This window comes from Anabrus simplex, chromosome 4 (assembly GCF_040414725.1).
Source record: "Anabrus simplex isolate iqAnaSimp1 chromosome 4, ASM4041472v1, whole genome shotgun sequence".
Taxonomy (NCBI): Eukaryota; Metazoa; Arthropoda; class Insecta; order Orthoptera; family Tettigoniidae; genus Anabrus; species Anabrus simplex.
This window is the reverse complement of record NC_090268.1, coordinates 431,492,571-431,511,402: the sequence shown is the minus strand read 5'-3', so window position 1 is coordinate 431,511,402 and position 18,832 is coordinate 431,492,571. Positions and strand designations below refer to the sequence as shown.

General features: G+C 38.1%; 1 protein-coding gene across 1 annotated transcript in view; it reads right to left on the bottom strand.

The window, feature by feature from the left end:
* Positions 1-18,832, bottom strand: part of LOC136872809 (endothelin-converting enzyme 1) — a 260,882-nt gene that overhangs the window by 177,853 nt on the left and 64,197 nt on the right. The window contains exon 5 of the mRNA XM_067146647.2: positions 8,476-8,668. Within this exon, the coding sequence (XP_067002748.2) occupies positions 8,476-8,668 (193 nt within the window). The remainder of the gene's footprint in view (positions 1-8,475; positions 8,669-18,832) is intronic.

The following is an 18,832-nucleotide window of genomic DNA, read 5'->3' as shown; positions in this document are numbered from 1 at the left end:
TTTAATATAAACAGTTCTTTTGAACGCTTATGACTTATACATTATAAATCATTATTCGGACATGTTTCACCCTGTGTAGTGGGCATCATCAGCCTATACCTCTTCCTCAAAATCACAAATCTTTGGGATCCTGATTATTTTTCTTAACAGACTACCTTCCTATTTAAACTTGAAAGATATATATATAAGTTAAAAATACATTTCAATTTGTCAATTTTTATTAACTGGTGGAATGTTCGCAAAGGTATATAAAATTCTCAAATTAGTTGTTAAAATGTTCAGTGGAAACACTTCTTTTGTGATACGTTAGAATGTCTTCATAAAGTTGGCCCTATTATATCTTCTAGAATAAAGATAACATTTACACATTTATACACAAGGAAACACCACATTAGTTACATTTATAATATTTCACTGGATTAAGAATCTGGTTAAAAATGTCTAACCGAGCTCGATAGCTGCAGTCGCTTAAGTGCGGTCAGTATCCAGTATTCGGGAGATAGTAGGTTCGAATCCCACTGTCGGCAGCCCTGAAGATGGTTTTCCGTGGTTTCCCATTTTCACACCAAGCAAATGCTGGGGCTGTACCTTAATCAAGGCCACGGCCGCTTCCTTCCCACTCCTAGCCCTTCCCTCTCCCATCGTCGCCATAAGACCTATCTGTGTCAGTGCGACGTAAAACAACTAGCAAAAAAAAAAAAAAAAAAATGTCTAAATGTTAATTAAACATCTTGGTGTCGGACAACATAATTACATGTAAAGCACTTAGATAGCTTTGAACGATTAAAATAGTTTATCCTAGTTTGTAGTAATATGTTTGGTTGCCTTATAATACTACTCGTTCTTTATTCTTATTCTTATTCTTATTCTTATTATTATTACTATTATTATTACTATTACTATTACTATTACTATTATTATTATTATTATTATTATTATTATTATTATTATTATTATTATTATTATTATTATTATTATTATTATTATTATTATTATTATTATTATTATTAATGTTGGAGCCAGTATCATTGAAGAAGCTTCAGTAAAATTTGATGAGTTGTATTCATGAGGTTAATTATCAATATCCTGGGTGTGTCACGTCTTTTTTTTTTTTTTTTTTTATTCAATCAATACTGATCTGCATTTAGGGCAGTCACCCAGGTGGCAGATTCCCTATCTGTTGCTTTCCTAGCTTTTTCCTAAATGATTTCAAAGAAATTGGAAAATTATTGAACATCTCCCTTGGTAAGTTATTTCAATCCCTATCTCCCCTTCCTATAAATGAATATTTGCCCCAGTTTGTCCTCTTGAATTCCAACTTTATCTTCATATTGTGATCTTTCCTACTTTTATAAACGCCATTCAAACTTATTCGTCTACTAATATCATTCCACGCCATCTCTCCGCTGACAGCTCGGAACATACCACTTAGTCGAGCAGCTCTTCTTCTTTCTCTCAATTCTTCCCAACCCAAACATTGCAACATTTTTGTAACGCTACTCTTTTGTCGGAAATCACCCAGAACAAATCGAGCTGCTTTTCTTTGGATTTTTTCCAGTTCTTGAATCAGGTAATCCTGGTGAGGGTCCCATACACTGGAACCATACTTTAGTTGGGGTCTTACCAGAGACTTATATGCACTCTCCTTTACATCCTTACTACAACTCCTAAACACCCTCATAACCATGTGCAGAGATCTGTACCCTTTATTTACAATTCCATTTATGTGATTACCCCAATGAAGATCTTTCCTTATATTAACACCTATATACTTACAATGATCCCCAAGAGGAATTTTCACCCCATCAACGCAGTAATTAAAACTGAGAGGGCTTTTCCTATTTGTCAAACTCACAACCTGACTTTTAACCCCGTTTATCAACATACCATTGCTTGCTGTACATCTCACAACATTTACGAGGTCACGTTGCAGTTGCTCACAACCTTGTAACTTATTTATCACTCTATAGAGAATAACATCATCCACAAAAAGCCTTACCTCCGATTCCACTCCTTTACTCATATCATTTATATATATAAGAAAGCATAAAGGTCCAATAACACTGCCCTGAGGAACTCCCCTCTCAACTATTACAGGGTCAGACTAAGCTTCACCTACTCTAACTCTCTGGGATCTATTTTCTAGAAATATAGCAACCCATTCAGTCACTCTTTTGTCTAGTCCAATTACACTCATTTTTGCCAGTAGTCTCCCATGGTCCACCCTATCAAATGCTTTAGACAGGTCAATTGCGATACAGTCCATTTGACCTCCAGATTCCAAGATATCTGCTATATCTTGCTGGAATCCTACAAGTTGAGCTTCAGTGGAATAACCTTTCCTAAAACCGAATTGCCTTCTATCGAACCAGTTATTAATTTCACAAACATGTCTAATATAATCAGAAAGAATGGCTTCCCAAAGCTTACATACAATGCATGTCAAACTTACTGGCCTGTGATTTTCAGCTTTATGTCTATGACCCTTTCCTCTATACACAGGGGCTACTATAGCAACTCTCCATTCATCTGGTATAGCTCCTCCGACGAAAACAATAATCAAATAAGTACTTCAGATATGGTACTATATCCCAACCCATTGTCTTTAGTATATCCCCAGAAATCTGATCAATTCCAGCCGCTTTTCTAGTTTTCAACTTGTGTATCAGATTTTCGGCAGTGGGACAACACATACATGACACAAAACATGCTTTCACTACAATAAACCAGGATATTGAAATTCTCAGCACTCTAAATAAAGGCCCTCTCCTAGACATCACCGAAAACTGTTTTATACACCTTGACCAGTTTTTCAATCCAAATCTTAATCTGAATGATATTTCTGAGAAACCCAATGCCCTTTTCGATTTTCTCATCTCCTTTTTAAATAACCTGAAGTCAACAAATAAGGAATCAATCTTTCACAATTTACACAATACCCTCTCATGCCACTTCCCCCTTCCGCAACACCCCCCCTTGATCCTCCTTATTTCCCCCCCTCCCCACCCAAGGGGCTCTGAACTTCGGAGCGTGGGTTGGCGACCACGGGGCCCTTAGCTGAGTCCTGGCATTGCTTCCACTTACTTGTGCCAGGCACCTCACTTTCATCTATCCTGTCCGACCTCCCTTGGTCAACTCTTGTTCCTTTCCGACCCCGACACTTTTAGGTTTCCGAGGGCTAGGGAGTCTTTCATTTTCACGCCCTTCGTGGCCCTTGTCTTCCTTTGGCTGATATCTTCATTTTTCGAAGTATCGGATCCCTTCCATTTTTCTTTTCTTCCCACCCTCCATCCCCCAGGGGCTGTGAACTTCGGAGCGTGGGTTGGCGACCACGGGGCCCTTAGCTGAGTCCTGGCATTGCTTCCACTTACTTGTGCCAGGCTCCTCACTTTCATCTATCCTGTCCGACCTCCCTTGGTCAACTCTTGTTCCTTTCCGACCCCGACGCTATTAGGTTTCCGAGGGCTAGGGAGTCTTTCATTTTCATGCCCTTCGTGGCCCTTGTCTTCCTTTGGCTAATATCTTCATTTTTTGAAGTATCGGATCCCTTCCATTTTTCTTTTCTTCCCACCCTCCATCCCCCAGGGGCTCTGAACTTCGGAGCGTGGGTTGGCGACCACGGGGCCCTTAGCTGAGTCCTGGCATTGCTTCCACTTACTTGTGCCAGGCTCCTCACTTTCATCTATCCTGTCCGACCTCCCTTGGTCAACTCTTGTTCTTTTCCGACCCCGATGCTATTAGGTTTGCGAGGGCTAGGGAGTCTTTCATTTTTCACGCCCTTCGTGGCCCTTGTCTTCCTTTAACCGATATCTTCATTTTTCGAAGTGTCGGTTCTCTTCCTCTTTTTTCCTCGAATTAGTGTTATATAAAGGATTGTTGCCCAATTGTATTTCCTCTAATAACAATAACCACCATCACCACCCTCTAATAAACGTTCCCTACCCCCTTTCTCTATTTATCATTTCTTTATCAATTACTACGGCAAGTTGTTTCGAGTTGAACCTCGTATTTCTTTCATTATTTCTTCCCATTTTTTAATATATTTTTATTTGGCTTTATTCTTTTTTAACGTTTTAAATTATTTTAAAACCTATATATCCGCTTTGATTTTGACGAAATTAAATCCTACACTGTTTTCCTAAGACTTCATTCACGTCACCTTTTACTCTTCGGCCAGAGAAACAAATGCCTACAAGACCTGCCTAGCAACGACTTTACATAAGTGCATACTTGATCTGCTTATGAACTTCAAATATATTTGTTTTCGGCGCAAGATAGTGATGTTCTGTTTACTCTCTTGACCCTGATTATTGTGTTTTGAACATTAACTGAATTGCTACAATATGATATAATGTTAATATTTTGCCTGTGTTCAATATATTAGTTGTTTTAAGATCTTCGCTAATTGGCTGATGATGACACTTGAAATGTGTTGAAACCGGTCCCAATAAACAGATTGTAACTACTTTTTACTACGGAGTATTGAAAGGTGGATCCTTCCCTATAATATTGTACATCTTCTTATTTCTCTATTCAATACGGAACAATCATGAAGTTTTTAACTTTAAATGTAAATTTTATTACTTCTTTGGCCTTAGTCTCCTCCTCTATCTCGACATTATCCTTGTAACCAACAATCTTTACATACTGCTCACTGAATACTTCTGCCTTTTGAAGATCCTCACAAACACACTCCACTTGTTCGTTAATTATTCCTGGAATGTCCTTCTTGGAACCTGTTTCTGCCTTAAAATTCCTATACATACCCTTCCATTTTTCACTAAAATTTGTATGACTGCCAATTATGCTTGCCATCATGTTATCCTTAGCTGCCTTCTTTGCTAGATTCAATTTTCTAGTAAGTTCCTTCAATTTCTCCTTACTTCCGGAGCCATTTCTAACTCTATTTCTTTCCAGTCTGCACCTCCTTTTTAGTCTCTTTATTTCTCTATTATAATAAGGTGTGTCTTTACCATTCCTTACCACCCTTAAAGGTACAAACCTGTTTTTGCATTCCTCAACAATTTCTTTAAACCCATCCCAGAGTCTGTTTACATTTTTATTTACCGTTTTCCACCGATCATAGTTACTTTTTAGAAACTGCCTCATGCCTGCTTTATCAGCCATATGGTACTGCCTAACAGCCCTACTTTTAAGACCTTCCTTTCTATCACATTTATTTTTAACTACCATAAAAACAGCTTCATGATCACTAATACCATCTATTACTTCAGTTTCCCTATAGAGCTCATCTGGTTTTATCAGCACCACATCCAGGATATTTTTCCCTCTGGTTGGTTCCATCACTTTCTGAATTAGTTGTCCTTCCCATATTAACTTATTTGCCATTTGTTGGTCATGCTTCCTGTCGTTCGCATTTCCTTCCCAATTGACATCTGGCAAATTCAGATCTCTCGCTACAATCACATTTCTTTCCACGTCGTTTCCCACATAGCTGACTATCCTATCGAATAATTCCGAATCCGCGTCAGTGCTACCCTTTCCCGATCTGTACACTCCAAATATATCAAGTTGCCTATTATCTTTAGAAATGAGCCTTACACCTAGAATTTCATGTGTCTCATCTTTAACTTTTTCGTAGCTTACAAATTCCTCTTTCACCAGAATGAACACTCCCCCTCCCACCATTCCTATCCTATCTCTACGATACACACTCCAGTGCCGTGAGAAAATTTCTGCATCCATTATATCATTTCTTAGCCATGATTCAACTCCTATTACAATATCTGGTAAATATATATCTTTTAAATTACTTAATTCTATTCCTTTCTTTACAATACTTCTATAGTTCAACACTAACAATTTTATGTCATCCCTACTTGATTCCCAGTTCCCTGTTCCCTTATCTCCGCTCCCTAGGCCATCCCATTTCCCTGAATGTACCTCCCGATTACCCTTCCAAACAAATTTCCTAACTTATACGTACAACTGCAGTTTAAATGAAGGCCATCCGAGCGCAGATCCCTATCTCCTACCCACCCATTAGGATCTAGAAATTTCACTCCCAGTTTCCCACATACCCACTCCATAGTCTCATTTAAATCCCTAATCACCCTCCAGTCAGTATCCCTCCTACACAGTATTCCACTAATAACAATCTCCGCTTTCTTAAACTTCACCCGTGCTGCATTTACCAGATCCCACACATCTCCAACTATGTTGGTACTTATATCAGCTTGCCTTACGTTGTTGGTACCAACGTGAAACACTACCACCTTCTCCTTCCCCTCCTCCCTCTCTTCTACTTACCTCAACATCTACCTCAACCTAATTCCTGGATAACATTCTACCCTGGTTCCCTTTCCTCCACACACTTTCCCCACGTGTCTAACGATGGAATCCCCCATGACCAGAGCCTCAACCCTACCCACCTCATTTGATCCCCTCCCCTCCTGGTCAGCCCTATCTTCTCTCACTGCTGCAAAAGCTACTTCCTGCTCCCTTTTATCCCTCCCATGACCCTGTTCCACCTGTCTTTTCCTCTCCTCTACTCTACATTTCCCTTTACTACCTTTTCCCTTCCTCCTACTTCCACGCATCTCAGCAACAGTTCCCTGTCCCTCATCTTCCCTCTGTTGTTCTACCTGGAGTGACTCGTACCGATTTCGCACAGACACCTGCCCTGAATTCTGATCCTGAATAGAGCCCTTAGCCTGCAATCTCCTTCCCCTTAGAACATTAGACCACCTTGTACACCTACTGTAACCTGTGCATTGTTTGAGGGAGTCCTATCTTCCTTCCTGTCTTCTGTTAGAATCTGAATTATCTCCCTCAAACTTTCCAACTCCTCCCTCATATGCCTCAATGCCTCACCACACCCACAGTAAGTACACTCACGCTCCTTAGCCATTCTTTACGAGGGGAAAAAATTAAATTAAAAATAAAATAACTTATTTGGAAAAAATAAATGAACTGAGGGATATATTTTCTGGGATAGTACACGACAATAAGGTAATTAATATACGACTACACTACAATACTACAGTACTTAGTCATGCTCTATTTTTTTTATCCTACAACCCCTAACAGGATAAAAACTACTGTTAATTACAGAATATCAAAAGTAATACACAAGAACTACACAATTCCAAACTGCAATTAAGCCTATCCTAATTACAACAACAGTATTTTTGTAAGAGTTTCTACGGATACCTCTACTACACCAGTACTACACAAATATTTTACAATAATAAAATAAGCACACTAAATTCTAATAGGATAATACTCGTATACTACTGTACAGTACACTACAGTAATTTTTAAACTACTTTCAGACGTATCCTAATTACGATACCGGTACCGTATGTCACTACTAAGCACAACAGAAATGAAATTTGCAAGAACTACTGTACTCAAAGATTACCAACGAAGCTAAATGCTTAGACAAATTATTATTAGTATTACGGTCTAATAGATACACATGAAAGATAACACACGAATATAGTAGGCACAGTTCTTGTCGTTAGTCTAACGGGAGACTTTCGAAATTCGAACTTGTTGGTGGAAGAATTACTTCCAGATCAGAAAGTAAAGATGAAATGAAAATAGTTTTGGAAGTGAAGTATGACAGTGGCCGCAACTAAAAACTTTACTATATCTTTCAATTTTAAATAGTAAGGTAGTCAGTTAAGAAAAAATAATCAGGATCCCAAAGATTTGTGATTTTGAGGGGTAGGTATAGGCTGATGATGCCCGCTACATAGGGCAAAACATGTCCAAATAATGATTTATAACGTATAAGTCATAAGCGTTGAGAAGAACTGTGTGAATTGAATAGGTGGAACAATTTTAAATAAATTTGATTATTTTAAGATTATATAGAAATTCAATACGGACCAACAATGAAATTTATTACTTGTAAGTGGTATGTTCCGAGCTGTCTGTGCTGAGATGGTGTGGAATATTATCAGTAGACGAATAAGTTTGACTGGTGTTTTTAGAAGTAGGAAAGATCACAATATGAAAATAAAGTTGGAATTCAAGAGGACAAATTTGGGAAAATATTCATTTATAGGAAGGGGAGTTAGGAATTGGAAAAACTTACCAATAGAGATGTTCAATAAATTTTCAATTTCTTTACTATCAGTTAAGAAAAGACTAGGAAAACAACAGATAAAGAAATCTGTACCAGGGTGACTGCCTTAAATGCAGATCACTAGTGATTGATTTATTGATTGATTGATTGATTGACTGATTGATTGATTGATTGATTGATTGATTGATTGATTGGTTGATTGATTGATTGATTGATTGATTGATTGATTGATTGATTGATTGATTGATTGATTGATTGATTGATTGATTGATTGATTGATTGATTGATTGATTGTCCTTGCCTTTCTTTGTTTTCATATTTGCCCTTATCTTCTTTCATATCACTCCCTTTATCTATCATGGTGTTTACTTTATTCTGTACTAATCATATGATTTAATTATAGTTCTGGTAAAGCTTACCTCACAAGTTTTGATATCCTCATAAACATCATTAAAATTAGAATTGTTCTTAATATCAGGGCCTTGGTTACATTCGGCAGGAATTTGACTGCCAAAACGGAAAGGGTTCTCGTGTATTGGAGTTGTCATCTTCAGCATGTAGCGGTCACTGTTACTGTCATCCACGTCGACAATAATATCAAATAAAAGAGGCCTGAAATCCAGAAGAAATATAATAATAATAATAATAATAATAATAATAATAATAATAATAATAATAATAATAATAATAATAATAATAATAATAATAAAAGCTTCAATGGAACTGAGAAGTCATAACCGATGTCACAGTCAGCAAGGCCAGATATTACTCTAATCGTAAATCAAAAAGATATAGAAATTTCTTGTCAAAACACCTCCAATCTGTGAACAACAATAGCCACAAAGATATCAAAATACACAGAACTGGCAATAGGAATTACTGCGTTGATGGGGTGAAAGTTCCTGTTGGGGATCATTGTAAGTATCTAGGTGTTAATATAAGGAAAGATCTTCATTGGGGTAATCACATAAATGGGATTGTAAATGAAGGGTACAGATCTCTGCACATGGTTACGAGGGTGTTTATGGGTTGTAGTAAGGATGTAAAGGAGAGGGCATATAAGTCTCTGGTAAGACCCCAACTAGAGTATGGTTCCAGTGTATGAGACCCTCACCAGGATTACATGATTCAAGAATTGGAAAAAATCCAAAGAAAAGCAGGTTGATTTGTTCTGGGTGATTTCCGACAAAAGAGTAGCATTACAAAAATGTTGCAAAGTTTGGGTTGGGAAGAATTGAGAGAAAGAAGAAGAGCACCTCAACTAAGTGGTATGTTCCAAGCTGTCAGCGGAGAGATGGTGTGGAATGACATTAGTAGACTAATAAGTTTGAGTGGCGTTTATAAAAATAGGAAAGATCACAATATGAAGATAAAGTTGGAATTCAAGAGGACAAACTGGGGCAAATATTCATTTATAGGAAGGGAGTTAGGGATTGGAATAACTTACCAAAGGAGACGTTCAATAAATTTCCAATTTCTTTGAAATCATTTAGGAAAAGGCTAGGAAAACAACTGATAGGGAATCTGCCACCTGGGCGACTGCCCTAAATGATGCAGATCAGTATTGATTGATTGACTGATTGATAGAATCAGCTGTCACAGTTCCAATAGTAATACAGTATCATGTACTAGTGTTATTCCGAAAAGCTTGCACAGCCCTCTGGCGGCATTAAACCTGCATCATCACACTTACGTTGAGCTACAGAAAGCCACCCGCCTGAGCACCTGCCACATCATGAGAAAGTTTCTAGGAATGACTTTTCCTCTGAATTACACCAAATAGCATGAAGTTCAGGCCGCAATTCCAGAAATTCTGAAGGACAGTTTCCCCAAAAGGGGAGATAAAAAGTTGTTTAGGGATATAATCTGTGTACATTGATTGTATATATGTAATGTTGTAATTATTTCTGATGTAAATATTTGTAGATATCTGCATAGTTTCATAATCAAGAGGGTGACTCCTTGTTTAGGCCGAGTCAGCCCATTATGTTACCGAATGGGTGGACAGGGAAAAGACCAGAGCATACATCAAAGCACTAAATTTTGAAATGTTATTTTTTTTTCCTTTTTTTTTTTTTTTTAATTTGGTAGTTTGAAAATCTGAACAAACGACAACAAATAACAGTTAAAGGGAATAACAATGATCTCATCAGCTCTGATATCAACAATGACTTAAAGAAAAAAATCAGGTACCAAATTTGAGCAAATTATCCATGTGATAATATACAAGGGATGAGCATAATGGCTCTGAACCAGTACATGCATGTTTGCTCCACTCATTTTCATTCTAGGAGACTTAGCTCCAAAAGGTTACTGTAGTCCGGCCTTTAAGAGGCAAAAGCTTCTTACAATGTTATGCCTTACAAACTCCAATAACTGTGTTTACACTCACTTCTGCTCAACAGTCTGTTACACACTCATTTATCAATAATTACACTTTAAACCAGGGCAATAACTGCCCATACAAAATGCCCTTAATGTAAAATTAAAATGTTCAACATGGTCGGCCATGAACAAAGGCTAGGAAGCAAAACACTTGCACTCCCTTTAGATAAACTCTTAAAACACTAAATGGGCTTATGGCCCGAAGTTGCAGAGGCTAAGCCTATGCTACAGAGGGGTGACTAAACAGGAAATATTAAATGCCAAAGGAGTGTGAAGAATTTAAAAGTTAGAGAATTTTAGTGACCCCATACCAAGCTGAATGGGAATCAACACTCTTTGTTCCCTTAATTTACATGTTTCCCAGCAGGGATTTGAAAATTTACATTTAACCCTGGACTGGGCGCGCCAATTTCTGTCACACTACCGGGCGCGCGGTTGACTTTGTCAACCAGTTACGTTTTCAGTCGTTTACAGGCTTCCAATAGCATAAAAATTCCTAACGGTGTTTTATCTTTTGTTTCAATGTTATTCTCTTAATAAAATTAAAAACTTGTATTACTGATTAATATGAATGTACTTAAAATGGATAATCATGAACATGTGAACTAATTCTGATAGGGACATGAATAGTGTGCCTATTTAACATGAGTTAAGCAGTAGATACATAATTAAATTAATGGTCATATTTTAATATTTGAACAATTATGAAATGATAAGATATAATAGCAAAAAAGGACTGGATGGAAAATAAATTTTATTGCTATGTCCAAGAAATATTTCACACCTTATCCCCTCATGACGAGTCCTCATTGGAAAGGTTCATACCTTCGCTGCCACATATAATACATTTTATAGTGTTCCTTGAATGTTTCTCACATACAAAATTATTACAGGAATCACACTTCATTGTTGTAACATGGTTACCTTGCCGACCACACGGGAAACATCGTCCCCTTTTCCCGCCTACACTCTGTCTTTCAGGCTCGTTGCAGTAATCCTTATTACGAAATTTCTTTAGAAATAAACGGATGTCCATTGGCAATGACATGATTTGAGAACATTCAAGAAACCATTCGTGCATAAGTTGCTCAGACAGATTCTTGAGGAAGCATCTCCTTATCAATCGAGATTGTGCAATGTTATTGAAAGTGTGAATGACATAGCCATTTATCGCAGCGATGTTCAGCAGCATATAAAACACACAATGTCCACCTATTGTATTTACGGGCAGCGGAATATTTTACTTCCATTTGATCTGAAGTGTCCACGCACCTTTCATCACATTGTAATCTAATAGTGCGTGAGGTTTCTGTGTACATTTGTCTACAGAAGCAGAGTTGTGCATACAGGAAAGCATTATAACTTTTCTTTTTCTTAGGCATGTGTGACACAATCATTATCTCAGGCTGAAGCCCGAAAATGCGTGAGCCTACTGCACGGCCCTTATTAGGCAGAAATTGAGGCAAAATTTCTTTTTTGTTCTTCTTCAGTGTTCCTACAGTAGTTATTTTACCTTCTAACAGGCTTAGCACAAGATTATATGATGTGTACCAATTGTCAACAGTAAAGTTTCGATGTTTTCCTTTTAGATGTTCCACTAGACAATGAACTATATCATATGGCTTCTTTGATACTTCATAAGGGCCTGGGGGCTGTTTGCCAGAGTCTCGAAAGATGACGTATAAATTGTTTTTGCATCATTCACTGCATATACTTTCAATCCGTATTTCGTGGGCTTGTTGGGAATAAATTGAATGAAAATGCATCGAAAGAAACTTTTCTCATCAATTGTTATAAATTCACTAGGAGTAAAGCTGGCTTCAAGTTGTTGACAAATGCACTTATAAGAGAGCGAAATGCGGCAAGGCGATCAGTGTTCGACACGAGTGTTCTTGTCATCGAAGCGTAAGCTTCTCAGCAAAAATAAGAACTGTTTTGCAGATGTACAACATCTCGTTCCAATTATTCCTGACCCACCGGTAGTCCAAAACTCTTCTACACTTGTGTACTGTCCTCCTTTTAGGCCTAACAGCAATAACAGACTGAGCAGTGCCATAATTTCATTGCGGTTCACAAATTTAGCATCGCGCTCACGGCTGTAATTCACTTCCTCCCGCTTCCTATACATGTACATATTAGTCCAGTATAATAGTTCATCGATCATCTCAACGTTTATCAACTGCATAGAAAAGTCAATTTCTGTTGATACCTTCCTCGCCTCCCCTTTCGGTCCTGGCAGTATTTTTACAATATTCCTTGCCTTTACCCTCGAAGTAAGTTTTGAAAAGTCCATCGTGGATCACATTGTTCCTCCATCTCTCCCAAAGATAAATTTCCTTTCGTTATCGTCTTCATGGATCTCACTCTCCGAATCGGCCTCCACAATGTTATGATCCTGATCCAAAACGTTTATAATTTCCTCCTCCCCATCCGAAAAATCTGAGGCAGAGTCCTCTATTTCATCGGACAACTGGTTCAAAATGTCAGGTATGTGTTCATCATTTACAAAACGAGACCCAGAATAGAAATATACTACACGTAATTACGCCTGACTTTGCCTAATTACCCAAAAAGTACAGAGGAAAGGAAATTCTAAAGAAATAAATTTTACTTACATGACCAGGCGCGCGGTTGACTTTGTCAATCAGCTTCGGGTTCCAAGAGTTTGCTCGATATAATTACACACATATCGCTTCCACTGTTGTCGAAACTCGACTGAACTGAAGGTCAAGAGTGAGAGCAAAGGTATTAGTTGCGAGGTGGTGAAAGGCTGACAGTTCTAGGAATTACAGAGTCAAATAGCACGCTGGTTGACAAAAACAACCAGCGCGCCCGGTCAAGGGTTAAACTGTGGCTTTAGAACTTTACATAAATAAAAGAAGGTTGAAACCATCCCCTCAAGTTATTTGCCTGGAGCTATCGCATGTTAAGATATTTCTGCAATTACCTTGAGTAGCTGGGCCTTCCGAATGCCAGCTTGCTGCCCTTGTCTTCTAATTATGCTGCACACACACTAGACCGGAGCAATGAAGATGACAATATGGCTCTACAGCACCCAGCTTTATAGCATTTCTGAGGGGAAGTTTCCAGAACTCTTTTTGGATGGGCAGGATGCCTGTACACACCACCAAATTCCTGATTGGGCAATAACTAAGGAATAAGGAAGCAAGAAGCAGGTTCTCAGAAATTTCTGCAAGAATAAGGAGGTCCCTGAGGATTCGCCGAAAGGAAACATCATCCCAATTTTCAAGACAGGCGATAAGAAAGTTTTGAAGAACTACGGGGGAATCACTCTAATATCCCATGCTGCTAAGATAATGGAGAGGATACTGCAAGGTGGAATAAGGTGGAGGATTGAGAATCGGATACAGGAAAATCAGTTTGGGTTCAGAAGTGGAAGGTCAACAATAGAGCCCATTTTTATTATGAGACAACTAATGGAAAAGAAATGAGAGTACGGGAATGATATGGTGATGACATTCATTGACATTGGAAAGGCATATGACAGTGCCCCCAGGACTAAAGTTTGGGACAGTCTGGTGCAAAAAGGATTTGGACAGGGATTAATAAAAATGATCATGGCAATGTACAAGGAATGTTGTAGTTGCATGCAAATACAAGTTGGCTGGACAAGTTGGTTCAAAATAACTAGTGGGCTGAGAGGGAAGTGTTCTATCACCAATCCTGTTTACAGTAGTAATGGATGACAACATGAGAACAGCAAAAGCAGTGTATGGAGGAAGAGAAGTGAACATGTTGTTATTTGTAGATGATATTGAGATTTGGGGAGAAGACAACAGGAAGGTTCAAGAACAGTTGGATGCGATGAATGAGAAGAACGAAGAATGTGGATTGAAAATAAGTGTAGAAAAGAGTAAAACTCTTGTTATGACTAGAGGGGAGAAAGAAGGAAAAGGTCAGATTAGACTTGCAGACAGACCCTGGAAGTAGTGGAAATGTTCAAATACCTGGGGAGTGAATTAATGGAGAATGCTCGACTGGATGCTGAGATTAGTAAGGGGATTCAAGCTGGAAGTTGTTTCTATCATAGTGTAAGAAGCATGTTATGGGACAAAGATGTTCCAATGGAAGCAAAGGAAACAATGTACAAGATGTATTACGTACCCGTGACAACTTACGGAGCAGAAACTTGGACAATGACAAAGAAGGATGAGAGTTGAATACAGGCAGCCGAAATGAAGTTCCTGAGGAGTATGATGCAGAAGAGTAGAAGAGGCAAAATAAGGAATGAGAAAATCCGGAAAGAATTTCGAGTGGAAAAAATGAATGATAGAATAGAAAAGAACCAGCTAAGATGGTTTGGGCACATAAAGCGAATGAGTGACGAAAGAATTCCAAAAAAAGGTGATGGAAATGCAAATGTAAGAAAGGAGAGGCCATGGACAACAACAGCTGAGATGGAAGGATACAATCCAACACAGTATTAGAGAAAGAAACCTGGACTGGGGCACAGTGTAGGAGGAGGAGTGCTGGAAAGACCAAAGAAAGTGAAGAGGAACCATATTTGTCCCTACCCAGCTACAGCTGGATAAAGGGAAATGATGATGATGATGATGATGATGATGATGATGATGATGATGATGATGATGATGATGATGATGAAGAGTGTTGACAACTATGATACATGAAAAAAAAAAAAGAAGCCGCCAGGCTGAGTGGCTCATGTGGTTGAGGCGCCGGCCTGCTGATCCCAACTTGGCAGGTTTTATCCTGGCTCAGTCCAGTGGTATTTGAAGGTGCATAAAAGAACTCCTGTGGGACTAAATTCTGGCACTTCATTGTCTCTGAAAACCATAAAAGTAGTTATTGGGATGTAAAGCAAAATAACATTATTATTGAAAAAAAACAATCTTCACAAACTTAAGGTTTGCCACCTTTAAGAAATTGAAATTCCCTTAAGAAATAATTGTCCTTAATCCCGCCAGAGGGGGCACATAGGCTGATGTTAGAGACATCTAACGATTGAAGGTCCAAGTATCTTATATTATACTAACAAGATACTCATGCTTCGCTATGGGTTTAAAATGAAAGTTATTATTGAAAAGTTTACATTTTGGAGAGTCCACTGTCAGCTGAGCCTGTAAAATACACCCTCAGTTCGTATGTCAAACGGTTTTCGTGGAATGATTATTTATTTTCTAATCTACATCTCACTTGAAACCCGTACCGAAGAATTTGAATGTTTTAAACCATATCTGATTTAACATCTAGGACATAAATTTGTGAAAATTTTCTGAAATTTTGATTTTGTATGTCGAACAGTAATGAAGGAATGAATACTTTTTAAGGGGTGAATGTTTCAAAATATTTATTAACATCTAGGATATAGAAGACAACCCTTCATAGAGAAAAGTTATATTCGTACCTGAAATGGTTTTGGAAGAATGGATATTGTGTTTTCGAGAGTCAACTACCATCTAAACCTCATAGGAGAGAAATGTTTAGAAGTATACGGTATTTTACACCTAGGACATAAAAGAAGACCCTTCTCGTAAAATTACAACTTTGTACGCCAAACGGGTTTAGAGGGATGGATAATTTAGTTTATGGAGCTAAGCTCATTTGACACTTTAGCGATGGAATGTTTAAAAATATTTCCTATTTCACACCTAGGATTTAAAATATATACCACTAATTGGGATTTTGTCTTTGTACGTTAAACCGTTTCGGAGGAAGGAATTAATATATTTGTTTTTGGATCTTAACCCGCATTTAACTCTTTGAGGGGCTAAATTTGTTTCAAACCTTTTGTTATTTAACACCTAGGATATCATTTGACATTTTAACTTTGTAATTCAAACGGTTTATTATCAACATATATTTTTGTCATCATTCCTCATCCTCCAGTCAAAACCCCTTAGAGGTGTATTGTTTTAAGTCCACTTCTTATTTGCATTATCATAAAAAGTATTCAACTCCTTTTAAACCCCCTTCAGTTGTTTCCCTCCCCCCCAAAAAAGGGTATTTCTTTATTTTTAAAGGAGAAATCCAAATATCAGTTTTCACATCCGTAATATCCTTAATTTTTGTGATGATATAAATATCCTGATACAAGGAATTAAACTCATTTTTCAGTTCATTTACCCACCCTTAACTGAATTTTCCAAAAACAAAAGAATGCGTATTTCTTTGCTTTTAAAGAAGACCCCAAATACAAACTTTCATGTCTGTAACATCTTCAGTTTTTGAGATAGAAGTATCCCCATAAAAATAATTCAATGCTTTTTCAGTCCTTAAAACACACCCTTTAAGTGGATTTTACAAAAGCAAAAAAATACATATTTCTGTATTTTTAAAGCAGATTTCAAATACCAATTTTCACCTCTGTTGTAACATCTTCAGATTTTGAGATACCAGTATCCTAATAAAAATAATTCAACCTCTCTTTCAATCCTTTTATCCCACACCCTGCCAAGTGATTTTTCTGAAAACAATACAGTATGTGTTACTTTATATTTAATAGAGATTAAAATGCCAGTTTTTACGCTTGTAACATGTTACGTTTTTGAGATATACCCATTTTAAAAATTAACCCCCTTTGTCAGTTCTGTTCACCCCCTCACCTTAAGTAGGTTTTACAAAAACAAAAAATGCATGTTTTTTAAAGGAGACTACAAATAATACTTTGCATGGTTGTAACAAGAGGGAGGGGAAGGAAAGGGAGGAGTTGTAGAAGACAGGTGGTCTAATGTTCTAAGGGGAAGGAGATTGCAGGCCGAGGGCTCTATTCAGGATCAGAATTCAGGACAGGTGTCTGTGCGAAATCGGTATGAGTCACTCCAGGTAGAACAACAGAGGGAAGATGAGGGACAGGGAACTGTTGCTGAGATGCGTTGAAGTAGGAGGAAGGGAAAAGGTAGGAAAGGGAAATGTAGAGTAGAAGATAGGAAAAGACAGGTGGAACAGGGTCATGGGAAGGAGAAAAGGGAGGAGGAAGTAGCTTCTGCAGCTATCAGGAAAGATAGGGCTGACCAGGAGGGGAGAGGATCAAATGAGGTGGGTAGGGTTGAGGCTCTGGTCATGGGGGATTCATCGTTAGACACGTGGGGAAAGTGTGTGGAGGAAAGGGAACCAGGGTAGAATGTTATCCAGGAATTAGGTTGAGGCAGATGTTGAGGAAAGTAGAAGAGAGGGAGGAGGGGAAGGAGAAGGTGGTAGTGTTTCACGTTGGTACCAACAACGTAAGGCAAGCTGATATAAGTACCAACATAGTTGGAGATGTGTGGGATCTGGTAAATGCAGCACGGGTGAAGTTTAAGAAAGCGGAGATTGTTATTAGTGGAATACTGTGTAGGAGGGATACTGACTGGAGGGTGATTGGGGATTTAAATGAGACTATGGAGTGGGTATGTGGGAAACTGGGAGTGAAATTTCTAGATCCTAATGGGTGGGTAGGAGATAGGGATCTGCGCTCGGATGGCCTTCATTTAAACCGCAGTGGTACGTATAAGTTAGGAAATTTGTTTGGAAGGGTAATCGGGAGGTACATTCAGGGAAACGGGATGGCCAAGGGAGCGGTGATAAGGGAACAGGGAACTGGAAATCAAGTAAGGATGACATAAAATTGTTAGTGTTGAACTGTAGAAGTATTGTAAAGAAAGGAATAGAATTAAGTAATTTAATAGATATATATTTACCAGATATTGTAATAGGAGTTGAATCATGGCTGAGAAATGATATAATGGATGCAGAAATTTTCTCACGGCACTGGAGTGTGTATCGTAGAGATAGGATAGGAAAGGTGGGAGGGGGAGTTTTCATTCTGGTGAAAGAAGAATTTGTAAGCTACGAAAAAGTTAAAGATGAGACACATGAAATTCTAGGTGTAAGGCTCATTTCTAAAGATAATAGGCAACTTGATATATTTGGAGTGTACAGATCGGGAAAGGGTAGCACAGATGCAGATTCGGAATTATTTGATAGGATAGTCAGCTATGTGCGAAACGACATGGAAAGAAATGTGATTGTAGCGGGAGATCTGAATTTGCCAGATGTCAATTGGGAAGGAAATGCGAACGACAGGAAGCATGACCAACAAATGGCAAATCTATATATATATAAAGTAGCTTGTCCTGACTGACTGATTCATCATCGCCGAGCTTAAACTACTGGACATAAAGAGATGAAATTTTGGGGATATATTCATATTATGACGTAGGTGCTCGCTAAGAGAGGATTTTTGGATATTCCTTCGCTAAGGGGGTGAAAACGGGGGTGAAATTTTAAAATGAGTTGCTCTATATCTCAAAACTTTAAAAGTTTACAGATGTAAAAATTGGTATTTAGAATCTTCTTTAAAAATAAGGAAACACGTATTTTTTTGTTTTCAGAAAATACCAATAGGAGGGGTGAAAAAGGGTGAAAATGGGG